The sequence below is a fragment of the Dromiciops gliroides genome, chromosome 3, assembly GCF_019393635.1.
Source record: "Dromiciops gliroides isolate mDroGli1 chromosome 3, mDroGli1.pri, whole genome shotgun sequence".
Taxonomy (NCBI): Eukaryota; Metazoa; Chordata; class Mammalia; order Microbiotheria; family Microbiotheriidae; genus Dromiciops; species Dromiciops gliroides.
The window spans coordinates 550,438,392-550,460,910 of NC_057863.1; the positions used below are offsets into that span (position 1 = coordinate 550,438,392).

Below are 22,519 nucleotides of genomic sequence, written 5' to 3' on the forward strand. Positions count from 1 at the left end.
CTATTGGCCAGCTCTGATGGCTCACAGAATTTTGGAGTTGGAAGGGACCTCAGGCAGTCATGTAGTCCAACCCTTACATGAAAAGAAGACCCACTGTAACCATAGCTTCTTCCTTATATTAAATCAAAATCTGCTTCCCCATTATTTCCCCTCATTGGTTCTAGATTTGTCTTCTGAGGTTACACAGAATGAGTTTAATTCCTCCTCTCACAATAGCCCTTCAGGTGCTTGAAAAGATTAATCAGGTCCCCACTTAGTCTTCTCTTCTACAGAAGAGTAAAGGGAAAACCCAACACCTTTGAAACTGATAAATGAAACTGCTTGTTTGTTCCAAGACAGATTGTCTCTTGTAGGCAGCAAGTCCTCTTCAGCATTGCAATTAGTTCTAATTATACTCCTATCTCCTCTACCTTCTGTACCTTTAAATCTTTTTTCTAGCATGTGATTTTTTCATTCAGATACATAGTAATGGCTTGTTTTTCTGTTTATAGAACAGATGTGAGTAAGGGACTCTGTGTACCCAATGGGGGAGAGAGATATCAATTGATTTTTTCTAAGTATGCATAGTAGTGTATGCTTTTACACTGTCATCATGGACTTCAGAAATATCTTGGCCATGAACAAACAACATGATTTTGAAAAGAGCCTAAAAGACCCCTAAATCCTGGGTTTCCTAAGCATACATTAGGGCTCCGGAAGCCCCTTTATACCCGAGGTTATATACCTTCCTGGGGACTTAAGCCATCCAACAAACTTGAAACCTTCCATCAAAAGCAAATGCTGCAGGCCCTTTAAATAAGCAAGGAAGAACAGGATTATAAAAAGCCTTCAGGGGCAGCTTGGTGGCGCAGTGGATAAAGCACCAGCCCTGGATTCAGGAGGACCTGAGTTCAAATGTGACCTCAGACACTTGACACTTACTAGCTGTGTGACCCTGGGCAAGTCACTTAACCCTCATTGCCCTGCCCCCCAAAAAAATAAAAAATAAAAAGCCTTCAGTCCCATCTAGGTCACTGATGAGGTGCTTGACATACAGTCTCCTTGCTCTACTTGTAGCTTTTAAGGGTTCTAACACTCTCTTTCCCTGCCCTTCAACCTTCCTGAACCCTGGTTTTCTGACCTGACCTCTCAGGTCTGAACCAAGTGGTCTGTACTTCATCACCTCTTGTTCTTTACCTACCAATTAAATAACTCTCCATCATAGCAAAAAGAGGACATGACTCTGGGACCAGCATTTTACTTATGAACAGGACATCTTTTTATCTGGTCAGGGTCATAGAACCCTAGACTATTAAAGTTAGAAGGGACATTATACATAATCTAGGCAAACCACCTCATTTTACATATGAGGAAACTGAAGCCTGAAGAAGTAAAGTATAAGCCCAAGGTCACACAGCAAATGAGCAACAGAAACAAATGTCAGGGTCCCATAACCTCTTTTTTTCCCCCCATAACCTCTTACCCAGCATATCTAAGAGAATATAAGAGGATTAAAACAATAAGCATTAATTAAATATTTTTATTAATTAAATTTTTGAATTAATGTATCAGATATATACTCAGAGCTCATTCTGTGCTTGGCACTAGAGATACAAAGAAAAAAATTTAAAAGATGCTATTAAAGGAGAAGTTTTTGCTGACCTTATGATAGAGTATCATTGCTTTTTGAATTCTTTTCACTCCAGACCTCAAGCAGCTCATAGCACGCCTTAGCAAATAAGATGGCTCCAGGGACACAGACATATAGGAAAAACAACCCAGAAAACAGAGCCACACTTTGCCCGGCTTCTACTCTCTCGTCCTTCTTTCTTCTCTTCTCTCTCTGCCAACCAAGAGATCTACTTTGACCTGTTTTACCTCAGAAATGGAAAAAGGTTAATGCAATCTTCAGGCTACTAACCAACATCCATCATTATAATGACCAGATTTGAAATACCCCTATGACGGTATGACTTACTATAGGAGGATAAACCTGATGGATCTTTTGTCTTGCAGCTCTCCAGAGATCTACCAGTTGTTCACTAGCAGGGTTAGAGTTCGGTGATTCAGCCTCAAAAGGGTGGGGAGGAAGGGGAAAGGGGTAGAATGATGATACCCTTGGGTAAAGAAGGTAGTGTCAATTCAGAAAGGTGAATGGGACTAACTGTAACATTCCTTTAAATGATATGTAAGAGCTGTAGTAGTTTAGAAAATACAATTTATTTTGTTTTGTTTTTGTTTTTTTTTTTTTTTTGCGGGGCAATGGGGGGTTAAGTGACTTGCCCAGGGTCACACAGCCAGTAAGTGTCAAGTGTCTGAGGCCGGATTTGAACTCAGGAACTCCTGAATCCAGGGCCGGTGCTTTATCCACTGCGCCACCTAGCTGCCCCAGAAAATACAATTTATTTTATTGATAAAATAAAGAAAACCAAGAAGAGATAAAGTATGTCAGTGAATGAATAGGATAGGAAATCACAATCTAAAACTCTCCCCTGCCCCCTAACTCCATAAGCATGCCTATATTAAGGATAGCCTTAGATAAACTAGTGAAGACATTCTTCTACCATCCCTCCCCCACCCCCTCCAGTGTTCAGTGTCCCCAATGTCCACCAAAGAAAAACATTCAGGTTTGCCTTAAGTAGAGAGGGAACAAGCATTTATATAGAGCCTACTTTGTATCAGACACTATGCCAAGCACTTCTTACAAATAGTATTTAATTTTATCCTCACAATAAAATAACTCTGAGAGGTAAGTGTTGTTGTTACCTCCATTTTGAGAAAACTGAGGTAAACAGAAGTTAAATGACTTGCCCAGTTACACAGCAAGTGTTTGAGGTGCTATTTGAACTCAGGTATTCCTGGCTCCAGGCCCAGCACTATCTACTCTGAAATTTTCTTTTTTTCTTTCTTTCTTCCTTTCTTTCTTTCTTTTTTGGTGAGGCAATGAGGGTTAAGTGACTTGCCCAGGATCACACAGCTAGTAAGTGTCAAGTGTCTGGGACAGATTTGAAATCAGGTCCTCTTGAATCCAGGGCTGGTTCTTTATCCACTATGCCAGCTGGCTGCCCCTCAGGCTCTGAAATTTTCTCTCCTACCTTCTTTATCCAAATTCTTATTTCCAATATAAAGATTAAAGAAAGTTGGGGAGTCTTGTTTGAACTGGTTCAGTGTGAAATAAACAACTCAATGATATAGATATAGATAGATAGATATACACACACACACACACACATATATATATAAGCAATATAATAAAGGAAAATAACACTAAAAAGCCATCCAAAAATAGATTAATGCATTGACCAATCTTGCCTCCAGAGGATCATATTTTTTCTCTTCTAAACAGAGAAGTGGTAGATTTTGTTGAAGAAAGTCAAAATAGGCTTCTGTAGTGTAGGAGAGGTAACTTGTGGTTATTCAGTCCCCGTTATGTTGGACCCTTCAGGATCCCATTTGAGGTTTTCTTGGCAAAGATCCTTGAGTGGTTTGCTATGTCCTTCTCTGGCTCATTTTTACAGATGAAGAAACTGAGGCAAACAGCATTGAGTGACTTGTTCAGGGTCACACAGCTAATAGATGGCTGAGACTAGATTTGAATTCATGTCTTCCTGACTGCAGGCCCAGTACCCTGTACACTGTGCTACCGAGCATGCCCAAGCATGGTAGCATTAATGGAAAGACCTGTCCTTGTAGTCAAGAAGACATTTATTCATGTCTTGTCTCTGATGTATGCTGGTTGGGTGACCTCTTAGTGCCCCAGGCAACTCTCAGACTGGAAAGAACTAGTGCCAGTTTCTTTTTGTAGAGGGAATTTCCAGCCATGCCAGTGAAATCATACATTAAGTTTCCTCCTCCTCCCCATCCTACCTCCACAATGCAAAAGGTTTCTCACCTTTTCAAGAATCCTTGATGCCTTCCTGTTTCTTCTATGATAAAAGACAAGCTGCTTCGCTAAGTACATAAAGTCCTATACAGCCCAGCTCCCGGGTTCTTTTCCAGATTGATTTCACATTTCTACCCCTGACACACTACTTCAGACTAACTTGCCCACTTTTTGTTCCCCTCATTTTATATTCCATCTCTGGCTTCTCTGCTTTCTCACAGGCTGTCCCCTGTGACTGTAACACTCCCTCAGTCAGTCAGCATTTAATAAGTGCCAAATGCCTTACCAAGAGCTGGGGATGTAAAAAGAGACAAAAGACAGTCCCTGCCCTCAAGGAACTTATAATAAGCAAACAAATACAAACTGTGTACAGAACAAATGGAAAATAATCAACAGAGAAAAGGTACCAGAATGAAGAGGCTTGGGGAAGGCTTCCTATGGAAAGTGGGATTTTAGTTAGTTAGGACTTAAAGGAAGCCAGAGTGTGGAAGTAGAGGATTCCAGGCATGGGGGACAGCCAAGAAAAATGCCTTGAGCCAAGAGATCTCCATCTCGTTTGGGGAACAGCCAGAAGGCCTCCTCACCTACACCCTTTAAAATCCTTAACGTTCTTCAGGACTCAGCTTCGGAGCTACTTCCTCTAGAAAGTCTTTCCCTTGTGGTTAATACTGTCCCCCTCATCCAATGATCTTTCATTTGTCCATCTGTTTACATTATGTTACCCAGCAGAATATAAGGTCCTTGTAGTGAGGAACTGGTTTTTGTTTGTCTTTACCTAGTTTTTGTTTTGTCTGACACCTAGAGTAGTGTCTTGTACACAGCTGGCACCTGATGCTCATTGAGTGTCATTTAAGGGGCTCAGTCCCTTTAGCTTGCTATATCAGAAGCCAACTGATTAACTCACACTAGCATGTGTTATTCATATTTTAATTCACATTAGGATATGTTATTCATATATATATTTTTAAACTTAGAGTGTATTGATTTTGCACCAATGAATGTATTTCTAGTGGTAAAATTTCAGATATTGGGAATTGAGGAGGGGGAGGGGGAACTTCCTCAGCATCTAACAAATCAGGCTATGCAGGCATGAAGCCAGTCCTCTCTGGTCACTTTGCATCATCTCTTCCTCAGGTAAGGCTTAGGTTTCTAGGTTCAACAACACTATCTACATGATATTTTGTCTCTTTCAGTCCAGGGAGTACTAGACCATAGGATCTCAGACTTGAAAGAGGCTCTAGAGATGATCTAATTCAGCCTGCCATCTCCCACACAGCTTGGTTGGATACAGAGGCCAAAGTGGCACTTCCCTTCCTCCCACTCATTCACTCACTCCCTCACTCACTCCACCTCTTGGCCCGGTGCCTTCGTACTGGCTCTTCCTGTACCCCCCACCCTTACTCAAAATGTACTCTCTCCTTACTTCTGCCCCATAGCATCCCTCTCTTCTATCTTTTCCATGTAGCCTTTCCTAATCTTCTCAAACTCTTTTATATTTGATTGTTTTATGTTTGTTCTCCTTATATTGTTTCTGCATATACTTTTCCTTGTTTTCTCCCCGACAAAAAATAGGTGCCTTTCAAGGCAAGGATTGTTTCATTTATTATATTTGCATCCTCAGTAGCCAGCACATGGTAGGGGCTTATTAAATGCTTGTTGACATTCAGCCTCTGCTTGAACACTTCTTTCTGAGGCAGCTTGTGCCTTTGTTGGGTGGCTCTGATTGTCAGGCAGCTCTTTCAGAGAGCTAAAATCATGGGGCAGCTAAATGGCGCAGTGGCCCTGGATTCAGGAGTACCTGAGTTCAAATCCGGCCTCAGACACTTGACACTTACTAGCTGTGTGACCCTGGGCAAGTCACTTAACCCCCATTGCCTGCAAACAAACAAACAAAAAAACAAAACAGAGAGCTAAAATCAGTTTCCCCTTCACTTACAGAGACATCTCAGTTCTGCCCTCTGTAGCCATACAGAATGAGTCTAATCTCCCTTCTGTCATAACACATTTTCAGGTATTTGAAGACAGTAACTCAGGTGCACCAGTCATACTATTACTAGGGATGAGATGGAGAGATTCAGACTACACACTCTGATACAGTTAGATGTATTCAGAACTTGATGGTTAGCTGGACTCAAAATCAGTGACTTGAATAAAGGCATAAATGGTATATACTCTTCTTATTTGTAGGTAACACAAAGCTGGGAGGGACAGCAAATACACTAAGTGATTGTGTCAGTATCCAAAATCATCTTGATAAGCATTGACTGAATCTAATAATGAGGAATTCAGTAAAGATAAGTGTAGGGGCAGCTAGATGGCACAGTGGATAGAGCACTGGCCCTGGATTCAGGAGTACCTGGGTTCAAATCCGGCCTCAGACACTTGACACTTACTAGCTGTGTGACCCTGGGCAAGTCACTTAACCCCAATTGCCTCAAAAAAAAAAAAAGATAAGTGTAAAGTTTTATACTTGTATACAAGAAATCAACTTCATAAGTACAAGATCAGGGAGGTAGATTATACAGCAGTTGTGAGAAAGATATGAAGCTTTTACTGATCTGCAAGTTTAATGAGTCAGCATTGTGATTACAAAGTCAAAAAAAAATGATGTGATCTTGGGCTTCATTAAGAGGGCTTATCTGGGGGCAGCTAGGTGGTACAGTGAATAAAGCACTGGCCCTGGATTCAGGAGGACCTGAGTTCAAATTCGGTCTTGGACACTTGACACTTACTAACTGTGTGACCCCGGGCAAGTCACTTAACCCTCATTGCCCTGCCCCTCCCCAAACGAAGAGGGCTTCGCTTTCAGGCATGGGGAGGCAATAGTCCCATTGTCCTCTGCCATGCTCAGACCTCTTTCAGGATGTTGTGTTCAGTTCTAAGCATTACAGTTTAAAGACTTGGATAGGCTAAAGAATGTGAAGAGAATGGTGAACCCCTCTTTTTTTATGAAAATCAGTTGAAGAAACTAGACAAGTTTGGCCTGAAAAGATAAGCTTCAGTGGAGACATAAATAGCTATCCTCAAGTACAAGAAGGGCTGGCTTGCTCTGGAGGGCCCTAGGGGGTAAAACCAAAGGGAATGGGTAGAAGTTACAAAGAGGAAAGTTTGGGTTGATGTTCAGGAAAAACTTCCTAACATTCAGAGCTGTCCAAAAGTGAGATGGGTTACCTCAGGAGCTGGCTGTCCCCCATGCCTGGGAAACTCCCTGCTCACCTCCACCTCTTAGCTTCTCAGGACTCCTTGAAGTCTCAGCTCAAGTCCCACCTTCTGCAAGAACCTTTTCCCCAGTTCTGCCTTTCCCCTGAGACAACTTCCCACCATTCGTTCATTCAGTAAACACTTATTAAGTGACTGCTGTGTGCACTGTGCTAAATGCTGAGGCGAAAGACAGTCGCTGCCTACAAGGAGCTCAGTCTAATGAGGGAGACAACGTGTCAGCAAACATATACAAAACAAGCTAGGAGGAGAGAAACCACCGCAATGACGAAGAGTTAAAGAAGGCTTCCTGTAAAAGGTGGGATTTTAGTTGGGACTTAAAGGAAGCCTAGGAGGTCAGTAGAGCAGAAGGGAGAGCTTCCAGCCCAGAGGCAAGAGATGTCTTGTTCCTGGAAGAGCCAGGAGGCTGGTGTCACTGGATCAAAGAATATGTTTTGGGGAGTAAGAAGACTGGGAAGGTAGCAGGGAGCCAGATTATAGAGGGCTTTGGATGCCAAGCAGAGCATTTTGTATTTGCTCCTGAAGAGGCAATAGGGAGCTGCTGTAGACTGGGGGGAGGTAAGGGAGGGTTGAGAAGGTGTGACATGATCAGGAAAATCACTTTAGTGACTATGGGATCATCAATACATGATTAGATTAGAATTCGGAGATGACTTGAGGCAGTCAGACCCACCAGCAGGCTTCTGTAGTAGCAGCTAAATGGCACAATGGATAGAGCACCGGCCCGGGAGTCAGGAGGACCTGAGTTCAAATCCAGCCTCAAACACTTGACACTTACTAGCTGGGTGACCCTGGGCAAGTCACTTAACCCCAATTGTCTCAAACTTCTGGGGCCATCTCCAGTCCTCCTGATGTATCTTGCCACTGGACCCAGATGGCTCTGGAGGAGCCCTCACTCACTTAGATCCAATTCGCTGCAAGTCATGACATCATCTCCTGATCTTTCTTCAAGAACAAAGGACAAACAACAACTGAAGTAATTGAGGTGATGAAGGCCTACCACTGGAGTGGCAGCAAGGTCAGAGGAGAGGAGGGGGCTTATTGGAGAGATGTTCAAAGGGGAAATTGACAGGCAACAGCTTGGATATAGTGCTAGAATATAGTGATGAGGAATCCAGGATGACCTCTAGATTATTAACCCAAGGAACTGGGAGGACAGTGTTAACCCTCTAAAGGAAGAGGGGCATAGTGAGTTTGAGCCTTTTGAAAAGCAGGTGGAAATTGGAGGTCAGCAGAGATCTTGGGGCAAGCAAGATAGATTTGAGAATCATCAGCATGGAGATGTTAATTACATCCATGGGAGCAGATGAGGTCACCAAGTGAAGTAGTATAGGGGGAGAAGAGGAGAGGACCAATGACAGAACCCAGAGAGGCTATGATCTGGAAGAAGATCCAGCAAAGAAGACAGAGAAGCAGTGGTCGGAAAGGTAGGAGGAGAACCATGAGGAAATCTAGAGAGAATCAAGTCTCAAGGAGGAGAGAGTGATCAACAACAGTGTGAAAGGCCGTATCTCTCGTTTGCGCATAGTTGTTTGCACATTGTTCCCCTGCCCTGTTGTTAGACTATGAACTCCTTGAGAGGAAGGACTGTTTTTTGCTTTTCTTTTGCACTTAGCACTCCTGGCACATAGTAGTTGCTAGTTGATTACTGACCTTCCATGAAGATTTCTAAGCAAAGGCTGGTTGACTCTGTTCAGTGTGTGAAAATGGGAATTCCTTTCATGTATGGATTGGACTTGGTAACTGCCAAGAATTCTTCCAACTCTCAAAATTCTGTGATCCTGTAATTTAACCAATAGGTTTAGGGTAAAGCGGGATGCCTTCATCAGTATTCCTAAAGTATAGGCTTAGGCCACCAAAACTGAGGCTTGAAATTGATAGTTTTGAAACTGTTTGGGAGTAGGGGGAGAGAGATTTGGGAGGAAATCGATGCCAAAGGGTATGTAATACACACTCATTTTAATCATGAATATTACCTGTATAACCATGAGTAATTGCAAATGGCTTTATAAAAGCTTTCTTTTAAGCAAATAAGCACAGTAAACTAGTGTTTGATAAACCCAAAGATCCTAGCTATTGGGTCAAGAACTCACTATTTGGCAAAAACTGTTGGGAAAACTGAAAAGTATTCTGGAAGAAAGTAGCCATAGATTGATATCTCAAACCATATACCAAGATAAGCTCAAAATGGGCACATGATTTAGACATCATAAACAAATTAGTGGAATATGAAAGAAATTAGCTATGGGTAGATGTGGATCTATGGGGTAGGGGAAGAATTCATGACCAAACAAGAGGTAGAAAAGCTCATGGGAGGCAAAATGGATAATTTTGATTAAAAAGGTTTTGCATAAATAAAGCCAATGCAGACAAAATTAAAAGAAGAGCAAGAAACTAAGGGGAAATTTTGCAGCAAGTTTCTCTGATAAAGGTGTCATTTCTCAAGTATATAGGAGACTGAATGAAATTTGTTAAGAAAAGACATTCCCCAGTTGATAAAAGGAATAAGAACAGGCAGTTTTTGGAAGAAGACATCAAGACTGTCAAGTCATATGGAGGGGGCATCTAGGTGGCATGGTGGATAAAGTACCAGCCCTGGATCCAGGAGGACCTGAGTTCAAATGCTACCTCAGACACTTGCCACTTACTAGCTGGGTGACCCTGGGCAAGTCACTTAACCCACCCCACCCCTCAAAAAATGGTCATATGGGGGCAGCTAGGTGGCACAGTGGATGGAGCACTGGCCCTGGAGTCAGGAGGACCTGAGTTCGGATCCGGCCTCAGACACTTAACACTTACTAGCTGTGTGACCCTGGGCAAGTCACTTGGCCCCAATTGCCTCACTAAAAAAAAAAAAAAAAAAAGGTCATATGGAAAAACATGCTCCAAATCTAGAAATTAGAGAAATGTAAATTAAAACAACTCTGATTACCACCTCACACCTATCAGATTGGCTAACACAAAGGAAAAGGACAAATTCTGGAGAAAATGTGGGAAAATAGGTACACTCATACGCTGTTGGTAGAGCCGTTATTAACTATTTATTAATCATGCTAGACAGAAAATTGGAACTATGCCCCAAAAGTTATAAATGGTGCACACCATTTGACCCAGTGATACCACTACTAGGTCTACCCTCCAAGGTGATCAAAGCAAAAAGAAAAGGACTCGTATGTACAAAAAATATTTATAGCAGTTCTTTTTGTGGTGCCAAAAATTGGAAACTGAGGGGATGTCCATCATTTAATGAATGACTGAACAAGTTATGGTATACAAATGTGATGGAATTCTATTGTGCTGTAAGAAGTGCAGGGAATGGTCTCAGTAAAACTTGAGAAGATATATATTTTTTTTCTTAGTGAGGCAATTGGGGTTAAGTGACTTGCCCAGGGTCACACAGCTAGTAAGTGTCAAGTGTCTGAGGCCGGATTTGAACTCAGGTCCTTCCTGACTCCAGGGCCGGTGCTCTATCCACTGCGCCACCTAGCTACCCCAGAAGATATATATTAACTAATGTGAAGTGAGCAGAACTAGGAGAATATTTTCTTCAATAACAGAAATAATGTAAATATAATGAAATGTGAAAGACTGAGTAACTCTGATGAATAAAGTGATCTACCACAATTCCAAAGGACTCATGAATGAAGGACACTATCCACATCCAGATAGAGAACTGGTGGACTTAAGAGTACAGGCTGAAGCCTATTTTTCCTCTTTGTTTTTTATTTTTTAATTTTCATGGGGGGGCTAATATGCAAATGTTTTGCATTACTTTACATGTATAAGTTTCATATTTCTTGCCTTCTCAATGGATGGAGGAAAAGGTAAAGAGAGGAAGAGAATTTGGAATTGAACATTAAAACTGAATTTTAAAAAAGAAAAAATAGGTTTAAAAGTTTTCTTTTTCATCATTGTAAACAATCCTTTAGAAATAAGCTGATATTATTCTGTTAAAAGTAAGAAAAATTAAGAGTTATAGAGATAACAGTGGGTAGAGAGCAGTTTACTGTCTCTACCAATTTTTTTTATTAAGGTATGCTTAATTCTTGGGGCAGCTAGGTGGCGCAATGGATAGAGCACCGGCCCTGGAGTCAGGAGGACCTGAGTTCAAATTCGGCCTCAGACACTTAACACTTACTAGCTGTGTGACCCTGGGCAAGTCACTTAACCCCAGTTGCCTCACTAAAAAAAGGTATGCTTAATTCTTTAAGGACAGACAATAGCTGCCTCAGTTTGTATTCACTGTATTTATATAATAATAAAGAAAGAATATAATAAAGACCCTTCATGAAGTGAGAAAGGTTTGCAGAGGAATAAACAATTAACCCAAATAAATCAATGTGAAGTCTATTGAACTTGCCAGTAAAAAGATAAATCATTCTCAGTTTTCTTTATAAATCAAATCAAAGCTGAGATCACAGTGGAAGTTGCCATCCCAGGAGAATAAGAGAAGGTTCTTTGGAATATTCTCAAAGGCTTTTCAAAAATATTGTATCACATTTTAAGGTCAGGCACAGGCTGTCATCAAAAGGATTGAATAAAAATTGTTTTTTTGTTAATGATTCTCTGGAGAACCCATCTTACTTTCTTAATGTCATAATCTTTAAGATGCCCTTTGTAGAAGATGGCCAAAATGAAGACTCCTATTTTCATGAGGAGAAACTAAAATGATGAATGCTTAAAGGGCTTTCTTTGAATTGAATAATGATTGCCTGTATTCATGTAATTATAGGAGATGAGTCTACAAGTGGTCAGGATCATTGCCAACAACAGTTTCAATAACAATTTATTGGAGCCTACTCAGTAGGCTCAGTGCTACGTACCGTAGGGGATCCAAAGAGGTGATATAAGATAGCTCCTGCCTTCAAGGAGCTTACAACCAGCTAACTCCATCCTTCCTTGCTAATAATCCTAATTATTAGGACAGAATACCTTTCATAGGCCCAAGCTGAGCCAAGATAACCTGGGCTTGTACCCCATCAAAAACAAATTACCTCAATAATCCCCAGGTGTGTCATCTACTTATTCCTGCTATCCACAGACTGGAATGTCCCCAAGGCTTCTCCACTCTCTGAAAAGGAACTAGAACTTTGAGGTCTGAATCATATTGGGAAAATCCTCAGGAAGCTCTGCCTCCATGATATGTATCCAAATGATAGCACACGGTGTTGTGGCTCTCTTCAAACAATTAGACCTATTTCAGAGCTCTGCAGTAATGAAACACTGGTGCTGTCTTTGAAAAGATGCTTTCATTCAATTCCCTGAGGCTATAGAGCCTGGGCATGTTCACTGAACAAATCCCAGACTGCTGACCTGTGTTCTTCCTCTTCTTGCATTTTCACTTATTGAGTTAGCTGCTTGATCTCTGCTGTTGTCATGGCCCATGGCTACCTATCTCTTGTCTTCACAGAGTTATTTACCCTAGCAGCTAACACGGTCTACTTGATTGGAATTAGAGGTGTCTTGAATTTTTAGTAGTGGGCCACATGATTAGAATTCAGTCTGTATGGGGTCCACATAATGGTACCAGCAGGCAGATGGTTAAGCCTTAATGATCCTACAAATGTTATGTGTGCTGGCTTTTTCATTACATTAACAAATCTGCTGGGGGATAGGGTGGGAAGAGGAAATCATTGATCAGAATACAACCTTCACTGATAGAGGTCACAAACCCTCAAAAGTAGACAGTTTCATGAATTGCTGTAGTGAAGAAAAAAAAAAAACACCTAGTAGCCAGCCTCTTAAGCTAAATTGGTCCTTGGACAACAGAAACACAGTCCATTACTGTGAACTGATATTCAGAGTTTTTCCACAGCTTGACCTGCCAAAGCTTGTACTCTATTGATATAATCTTCAAGAACCCAGGGTCAGCTCTGTCACCCTTAATGAAAGGTGCCATAGCTAATTAGGTAAAAATATGTTTGTTAAAATTCTTTATGACAGGCCTCAGACACTAACTAGCCATGTGACCCTGGGCAAGTCATTTAACCCCAATTGCCTTAAAAAAAACCTGTCAGGCCACAGGAATGACAAATATGAATATAAAGAAATATGCAAAGATTTCTATGAAAATTGATGGGTTTTTAAAAGAGAACTAAAAGAATAATATATAATGAATCAACCCATCAAAAAGCAATTTTCACAATTCAACTACATAACAAATTAATATCAAACAGCAAAACTCATGAGTAAACATAATGAACAATTTTGAGTTAACCTTTATTAAAATTAATATATATAATCCTTAATTTTTTTGTGTGTCTGGTAAATAATAGAGGGATACTGTTCCATAAACTATCATTTGTAACCATTTTTTTTTATTATTTTGGTTAAGTGACTTGCCCAGGGTCACACAGCTAGTAGGTGTCAAGTGTCTAAGGCTGGATTTGAACTCAAGTCCTCCTGAATCAAGAGTCGGTGCTCTATCCACTGCGCCACCTAGCTGCCCCATATTGCATAATAGTTTATGGTGTTTGGGTATTTTTGTTGTTGTTGCTTATTCTTTGTGTTTGTTAAGAGAATTAAGTTCTGTTTTTAAAAAGTATCAGGAATCAGAGGAATGCCCATAAATTGGGGAATGGCTAAAGAAACTGTAGTATATGATGGTGATGGAATATTATTATACTATAAGAAATGACAGGCAAGATAATTTCAGAAAGGCCTGGAAAGACTTGTATGAACTGATACATAGTGAAGTGAGCAGAACCAAGAGAACATTGTGCACAGAGACAGCAATATTGTTTGATGAAGAACTGTGAATGACTTGACTATTCTCAACAATACAAATGATCTGGGGGCAGCTAGGTGATGCAGTAGATAAAGCACTGGCCCTGGATTCAGGAGGACCTGAGTTCAAATCCAGCCTCAGACAGTTGACACTTACTAGCTGTGTGACCCTGGGCAAGTCACTTAACTCTCATTGCCCCACCAAAAACAAACAAACAAACAAAAAAAACCAATACAATGATCCAAGACAATCCCAAAGGACTATTGAAATATACTATCCACCTCCAAAGAAAGAACTGATATTGATGAGACAGACTGAAGCATGCTGTTTTTACCTTTTTTTCTTTTATTTAAATTTTCTTGTACAAAATGACTAATAATGGTAATGTTTTACATAATCACATATATATAACCTATATCTGATTGCTTGCCACCTCAGGGAGAGGGGCAAGGGAGGGAGGGAAGGAGGGATAAAAATTGAAACCCAAAACTATAAATAAAAGTATCAGGAAGGAATGCCCATCAATTTGGGAATGGCTAAATAAGCTGTATATGATTGTGATGAGATATTATGTGCTATAATAAATGACAAACAGGACAATGTCAGAAAGACTGGGAGAATTGATATATATAGTGAAGTGAGCAGAACCACAGCAGTGACAGCAATATTGTTTGTTGAAGAATTGTGAATGACTTAGCTATTCTCAGCAATACAATGATCCAATACAATCCCTAATGATGAAACATACTATCCACCTCCAAAGAAAGAACTGATATTGATTGAACATAGACTGCAGAATCCTATTTTTCACTTTTGTGTTTTTATTTAAGTTTCTTACATAAAATGACTAATATAGTAATGTGTTTACATAATTGCACAAGTATAACCTCTATCTGCTTGCTTACTACCTCAGGGAGGAAGGAGGGGAGGGAAGGAGGAATAGAATTTGGAACTCAAGACTTTAAATATAAATGTCACTTTTTTATTTCTTTCTTTATTTTTTTAATACTAATAATCAGGCAAACTATAGCCCTGTTTCAGGTGGCCTGCATTTAGGCTGTTTGTTGTTGTTGTTCAGTCATATCCAATTCTTCGTGCCCCCATATGGCGGTTTTCATGGAAAAGATACTTAGTTTGCCATTTTCTTCTCCAGTGTATTATGGCAAACAGAGGTTAAGTGATTTGCCCAGGGTCACAGAGCTAGTGAGCATCTAAGGCCAGATTTGAACTCAGGTCTTCCTGACTCCTGGCCCAGCACTTTATCCACTGAGCCACCTAGCAGCCTCTGAGACCCTATGATAAAGGACCAGGATCTAGATTGTGGTCATGTGGATTATGCCTGTGCAGGATGAATGCTTAAGTCACCTGTGTCAGGTGGTTTATGCTGTTTTGTAAAGATCTTCAGAGATGGACTCTTTCTAGCCTCCCTAAGTAGTCAACCCATTTCTATTTATTAATAATAATAGGCATTTATAAAACATTTGTTATGTTTTCAAATTATTTTATATACATTGTCATTTAATCTTTATAACTGCAGGTATTGTTATATCCATTTTGCAGGAAACTGAGGCTAAGAGATATTAGATGACTTGCCTGAGGTCACACAACTAGCAAGTGTTAGAGGCAGGATCTGAACCCAGGTCTTCCTAACTCTCAGTACAGCACTCCATCTGTTATTCTCCCCGGACTTTCTCATCTTCATTCCTTCAATGACTCCTTGTTCTTCTTCTGCTCCCTACACTGCCATTCCATTATCCTATTATAGTCTATTTACTTTCCCGTTAGCAGCCAAACTCCTAGAAAAAGCTCTGCTCGTTGCCTCAACCCTTTGTAATATGGCTTTCAGTCTCACTATTCAACTGAAACTGATCTCTCCAAATTACCAGTGGGCTCTGCATTGCCAATTCTGGTAACTCTTTCTCATTCTTCATCCTCCTTTACCCGTCTATAGTATGTGACACTTTTCACCCTCTCCTTCAGGGCACTCTCCTCTTGGCATTGTTGTGACACTGATCCCTGTTGTCCTCTTTCCATCTGCCTGCCTATTCAGCTAAGTCTCTTTTGACATCTTATCATGCATGTCCCACTCTACTGTGGGCATCCTTCAAGGTTCAGTCCTGGGTTCTCATCTCTCAGTGATCTTATCAATTCTCCTGGATTCAATGATCTTCTTTGTGTAGATGATTACAAATCTATATGTCCATTATCACTAGCTGCCTGTTGGACATTTCAAACTGCATGTCCCCTATATATAGAATGTGTCCACACATGTCTTTTAGAATTTCTAGATTCCCTTAAAGATCAACTAAAGAACTTCTACATGAGGCCTTTTCTGACACACTGCAAACACTAGTCTCCCCAGCTTCTTCCTAGTGCATCCCTAAGCCCCAAACTACCTTACATTTACTTAGCACACATTTTCTATTTACTTGGATATGTATATGTTGTTTTCCCAAAAGAATGTAAGCTCCTTGAAGACAGGAACTATTTCATTTTTGTCTTTGTATCCCAAGCACCTAGAACATTCTCAACACATAGTAGGCATTTACTAAATGACCATTGAATAATTGATTGACATGACATGCTGCATGTTCAGTAATCTTATAACAGTGATTTTGGCCCATAGAGAAAAAAATATTCCCTAGAATTACCATTTCCACCTATTCTTGTTTGCTCATAAAAACAAAAACCCCACAAAATAAACTCCATCAGAATTAATGGGAAAATTATAATACTTTTGATATTTCTGATTTTTTTTTGATAATATTAATATTTTACATTTCTCTAGTTCTTTGGAGGACATCCAGGTGGTGCAGTGATAGAATATGGAACTTGTAGGCTGCAGAACTCATGAATGGCACAGCCAGAAGCAATGCCATAATGGCCTATTATCATTATGACCTTGAACAAGGAGCTTCATTCCACTGAATCTCAGCTTCTTCGTCTATAAAATAAAGGCATTGGACTAGATAATCTCGGAAGTGCTTTCCATCTTTAATATTCCATTACTTTGTTAATTAGGCTGTGTCCTGAAAAAGGAAAGGAAGCTCAAATCCAACTTGGATCAGTCCTTTTCTCCTCCTAGAGGGTACTTGCTCAAGGCAGGGAACCAGGCTGGTGAATCCTATCTCCTCCAGTCAATTAACAAACATTTATGAAGTGCTTACTGTGTACCAGGAACTATATTAAGTTTTAAGCTGAGGGTACAAAGAAAGGCAAAAAACAGAACCTGCCCTCAAAGAACTAACTTTCTTTTTTGTTTGTTTGTTTGGGTTTTTTTGTTTTTGTTTGGGGGTGGGGCAATGAGGGTTAAGTGACTTGCCCAGGGTCACACAGCTGGTAAGTGTCAAGTGTCCGAGGCTGGATTTGAACTCAGGTCCTTCTGAATTCAGGTCTGGTGCTTTATCCACTGCACCACCTAGCTGCCCTCAAGAACTTACTTTCTAATGGGAGAGACCATATGTAAATAACTAGGAACATACAAGAAACGATTTCATCCCTTTATTGCAAAACCACAAATTGTATCGTATGATGATTGGAACAAGTCACAACTCCACCGACAATGAATTAGTGTACCTTTTTTCCTTTCCCAATTTAATATCTACAAGGTTGTGAAATCTTAGCACTGTTTTCATTTGAATTTTTCTGGTTATCAATTATTTTGAGCACCTTGTTAGATGAATGTTTCTACTTTAACTTCCTTGCAATTTAAGCACTTGTTGAGCACTTTGTGGCAAGAACTGTTACAAAACCAAAAAACCTTCCCTTTCCTCAAGAAACTTACATGCTCCTGGGGAGTAGGGCAAAAGCAAGCAACTTGCTTGTACCCAGGAAAGTCAATAGAAAATATCTGCAAAGTAATTTTAGGGAGTAGAAACTAAGTGCTGAGGAGGTTAAAAAAAAAGTATAGGAAACAGCACTGGAACAGAACCTTGAAGAGAGCTGGAAAGAACAAAAGAACCGTATATACAAAATATTTTTAGCAGCTGTGTAGTGACAAAGAACTGGAAATTAAGGGGGGTACTTATCAGTTGGGGAATAACTGAGTATATAAATTGCATCATACCATGATTTATTATACATGAATGGAATTCTGTTGTTCTATAAGAAATGATGGAGATAGTTTCAGAGAGCCCTGCAAAACCTTATATGAACTGATAAAGAAGGAAACAAGTAGAACCAAGGAAACAATTTGTACTATACAAATAGCATTGTAAAGACTTAAGAACTTTGAAAGACTTAAGAACACTGATGACTAACTATAATTTTAGCAGGTCAGTAATGAAGCCTACTCTCCACCTCCTGTCAGAGAGTTAATGGATTCAGGGTTCAGAATGAGACATAAATTTTAAAAAATATAGTCAATGCAAGAATTTGTTTTGCTTGTATACTCATATCTGCTGTGAGGGTTTTGTTTTCCTTTTTTTCTTTCCAATAAGGAGGGGAAGTAGGAGTGAAGTAGTTTTCTTTTGATTGAAAACTTTTTTTTTAAGGAGCCAGGGATTCCAATAGGCAGAAGTGAGTAGGAAAATCATTACACGAATGGGATCAGCCTATGCAGAGGCATGTGGCCAAAGATAGAATGTTGTCTTTTTTTTGGGGGGGGGTGAGGCAGTTGGGGTTAAGTGACTTGCCCAGGGTCACACAGCTGCTAAGTGTTAAGTATCTGAGGCCGGATTTGAACTCAGGTCCTCCTGAGTCCAGGGCTGGTGCTCTATCCACTGCACCACCTACCTAGCTGCCCCGAGATAGAATGTTGTATACAGAAAAAAGCAAGAAGGTCAGGTTAGCTAGAGTATAGATTGTGAAGAGAAGGAATGTGAAATAAGATTGTGAAGATGGATTGGAGTAAGATTATAAATGAGCTCTAAGTGCCAAACATGGGTGTACATTATTCTAAAGGCTGTACAGAGCCACCAGTACTTTAGGAATGTAAATTTGGAGAAGGAAGTGAGGAGGGATGGCCATATGAGTAAAGATATGGAGATGAAAGTGAGAGCTATGGAGGAGTTATTAACCTCCATTGGTTATGGGGGTATGTGAGAGAAAAGTTGGGGATAACTCTAGGGTTGTAAACATTGGTGGTAAATCATTGATGGTACCCTCAACAGAAATAGTGAGTAAGGGGGAAAAGAGGGTTTAGTGGAGAATGATAGAGTTTTGTTTTAGACATGATGGGTTTGAGATACCTATGGAACATCCAAGTGGAAGTGTCCATCTGGCAGATAGCATTCTGGTCAGAGTTTGGAAGAAATATTAGGGTATACATAGATTTTGGAGTTATCTACATAGAGTAGATTATTGAACTCATGGGACCTTATGAAATCTCCAAGGAGCTTGAGAAGCAGAGAGATAGAAGAACCAAGAGAGACAAATGTCACAAAAACCCAGGAAGGAGAGAGTGTCCTGGAGGAAGGAGTAGTTAAAAATGTTAAATAAGTAAAAACAACAACAATAACGATCTTAAATGAGGTCTAGAGGGTTTAGGCTTGTTCAGTGTTACTCTAGAGTCTAGAACTTGGAAGAATGCAAAGAAGGTACAGAGAGGCAGTACTTGGCTCAGTCAGCTAAAAGAACTCTATAACATTTAGAATTGTCCAAACATAGAATGAGTTTCCTAATGAGGACATGAGTTTTTCATTATTTTTAGTATTCAGGAAGAGGCTGAAAGACCACTTCTGGAGACTGTTGTAGAAAGTATGCATATATCACATAAGGGTTCTTTAAGATCCCTTACAATTGTGAATTTCAATACAATTTATCTCATGGTTCAGTCATATTTTACATTCCTTTCCCTGATAGTTCAGTCCATCAGCCTCTAAGTATTTGAATTATTTTTCCTTAACTGTAAATTTTACACTTAACCATGTTCTTACCATGATTTAAAATTTCCTACCAGTTAAAGAAAAAGATCCCAGAAAGACAAAATGTAATTTACAAGGTATATGGAAGACAAGTATTTCAGAGAATCATAGGGTAGGAAGATATTTTAAGAAATTATCTTCCTCAGCTGCCTATCTTTAGGCAGGACTACATTGTTGCTGTCAGGTGAAAACTGAACTGTTTTTAAAGTCCTTTAGACAATGAGATTCTTATAACATACCTTAAGAACTCCCATTTGCAAAGGAAGGATAAAGAAACCGGTGTCCCAGGCACATAGTAAACTTTTTGTTTCCATAATCCAGCATTCCCCAGGTGTGCAGCCTGCAGATGTGGAGGAAGTAGTTAAGAAGGGGGTCGAAACCCTTGTAATTGGCCGTGGAATGAGTGAAGCATTGAAGGTGAGTACTGGCAGTGTTCTCCTGGACCCTACTCTCCCCATCCCCATTTTCTGTTATTGTGGAATATGTAGCTTTGCAAATTCTCCATCTCAGGGCCCCTGAACCAATGCAGGACCTGATATAGGTGCATAGGGCATCAGAGATGGGATTGGTGCTTGTATCCTCTCCTTTCCACTGTACTATTCCTTCTCTGTGTCTTTGATTTGTCTGTTTCCAGGAAAGGTCTAATCCTGGTATTCCCAAACAACCATACTTGTCATTACTTAGCTATAATCACTTTCATAGTGCTTTTTGTACAGGTACTCGGAATGCTCCACTTCAGACCTTCCCCAGAGAGGCATAGCCAGGAAGGAGGGGAGAAAACAGGAGAGAAAATTCACACCTATAAAGAAGTTACCCCCAGTTTCTCGTTTTAAATAAAAATAATCTTCAAAACACTATTGAAAGGTATATAGAGGCAATTATTATCCTAGTTGTCCTAACAGTGGGGAGTGGCTCCTATGTCTATAGCACTTTTTTTCCTCACAAAAAGAGTAATTGGTAAGTGTTTTCATCCCTAATTTACTATAAAAAAACAAAGCTTAGAGAAATCAAATGACTTCTCCACAGTCATATAGCTAGGAAATTTCAGATCCATAACCAACCTTTTTACACATCAGTACTCTTTTCATCAGGCTGTACTGTTCATCTTTTATGCCATAAATTTATCTAGTGACTCACCCAGTGCAAGCCATAGGCAAAAAACAAATAAAAAACTCTGATTGTGACTCATTCTTCTATTCATTGGCTGAATGACAACCAAATACAAGATCTGAGCTTATTTTCTCACACAAGTGAAAGTTCTAGAAAACTGAAGTTTACCTCTTTAAGTACCAAAGGTTTAAAATTTTTTATTGTAATTGTTTTGGATGTTCTCTATCATGTTATTCATGACCAGAGGCTAAACCACTGGAGCTCAACCTCTGTTAGGTTCTGCCAACCTAAAAGGCCTGAAGACAAAATACCACATGCCTGAGTGTCAGACCAGTCTAACCAAATGTATACAGTTGGCCACCAAAGGGAGAATTGTATTTGGCCACAATAATTTATGATACCAGCTGTGAACATTTTAAAAATTTGTGATACACATATATGGAGGAACTGCACCCTCCAGTGAAGGCACAGATGCCTAGAAACACTGCATAGAATCTTTTCTTATGGCTAATATAGTTCCTTGTCTTATTAAATATAGCAAATTAAATAGAACCAAAGCTCTTCCTCATGACTTGGGATCATTATTGTTAACGTCAAATCTTTTTTCAGCCCAACAATCCATTGTTCCTTTTGGAGATGAGACTGCCCCTGCACTAAGTGGCCCCATACATTTAGATATTTGAGGTTTTTAGTTTTAGTTTTTTCTGTGTCTACTTCTTCTTCTTCCTTTTTTTGGGGGGGGGGGACAATGAGGGTTAAGTGACTTGCCCAGGGTCACACAGCTAGTGTCAAGTGTCTGAGGATGGATTTGAACTCAGGTCTTCCTGAATCCAAGGCCAGCACTTTATCCACTGCGCCACCTACCTGCCCCCTCTGTGTCTACTTCTTATAGCATTTAGCTTTTCTAGCTCTTCCCTCCCCTGACATGTTATCAGCTGTCACTTTTTGTTGCTCTCAGGATGTTTCTGTGCAGCCTGATGCTGCCTCTCTGATTTACAGTTTCTAATCTGCTGAAGGCTGGAAATGGACATTAACAACAGTTGTTAGAATTATTTTAAAAATTAGAATAAATATATAGGCTGGAGCAGGGGCCTCATATGAAGAGAGTTTTAATGCAGACTTTTATGACATCTGTTTTAGCTGTTCAGACACCCTTTTCACATCCTTCTGGGTTTTCAGCTGTATCCCAGATAATCAAAGTTGCCAGATAAGTGATGTTCCCACAAATGAGATGTTTATATAGACTTTTTTCTTTCGGTGAGGCAATTGGGGTTAAGTGACTTGCCCAGGGTCACACAGCTAGTAAGTGTTAAGTGTCTGAGGTCACATTTGAACTCAGGTCCTCCTGAATCCAGGGCCGGTGCTCTATCCACTGCACCACCTAGCTGCCCCTTCATGAATGAGATGTTACCACCATCAATGTTGTTGAGTAATGTCCTTACATTTTCTAATGATAATGAGAAAGGGGCCATTAGGTCTTTGAATTCAAACTTTATTATCTTTTTATCTCTTTCCCAGGTGCCAGCATCCACTGTGGACTACCTTGAGAGACAAGGGATAGATGTAGTGGTCCTCCAGACAGAAGAGGCTGTGAAAGAATATAACGCCCTGGCTGCTCAAGGAGTCAAAGTTGGAGGTGTTTTCCATTCTACCTGCTAATGCCACCTTCCCAGTTTAGAAAAAAATAAAACAATGATTCATGAATGCGACTTATCACTTATACCCCCTCCTTTTACC

At 40.1% G+C, this 22,519-nt stretch overlaps 1 protein-coding gene across 2 annotated transcripts in view; it reads left to right on the top strand.

The window, feature by feature from the left end:
• Window positions 1-22,486, top strand: part of AAMDC (adipogenesis associated Mth938 domain containing) — a 44,215-nt gene extending 21,729 nt beyond the window's left edge. For both annotated transcript variants that reach the window (XM_043991535.1, XM_043991534.1), the window contains exons 3-4: window positions 19,994-20,089; window positions 22,301-22,486. In XM_043991535.1, coding sequence (XP_043847470.1) covers window positions 19,994-20,089; window positions 22,301-22,441 — 237 coding nt within the window. In that variant the 3' untranslated portion in view covers window positions 22,442-22,486. The remainder of the gene's footprint in view (window positions 1-19,993; window positions 20,090-22,300) is intronic.
• Window positions 22,487-22,519: the final 33 nt, after the last annotated feature.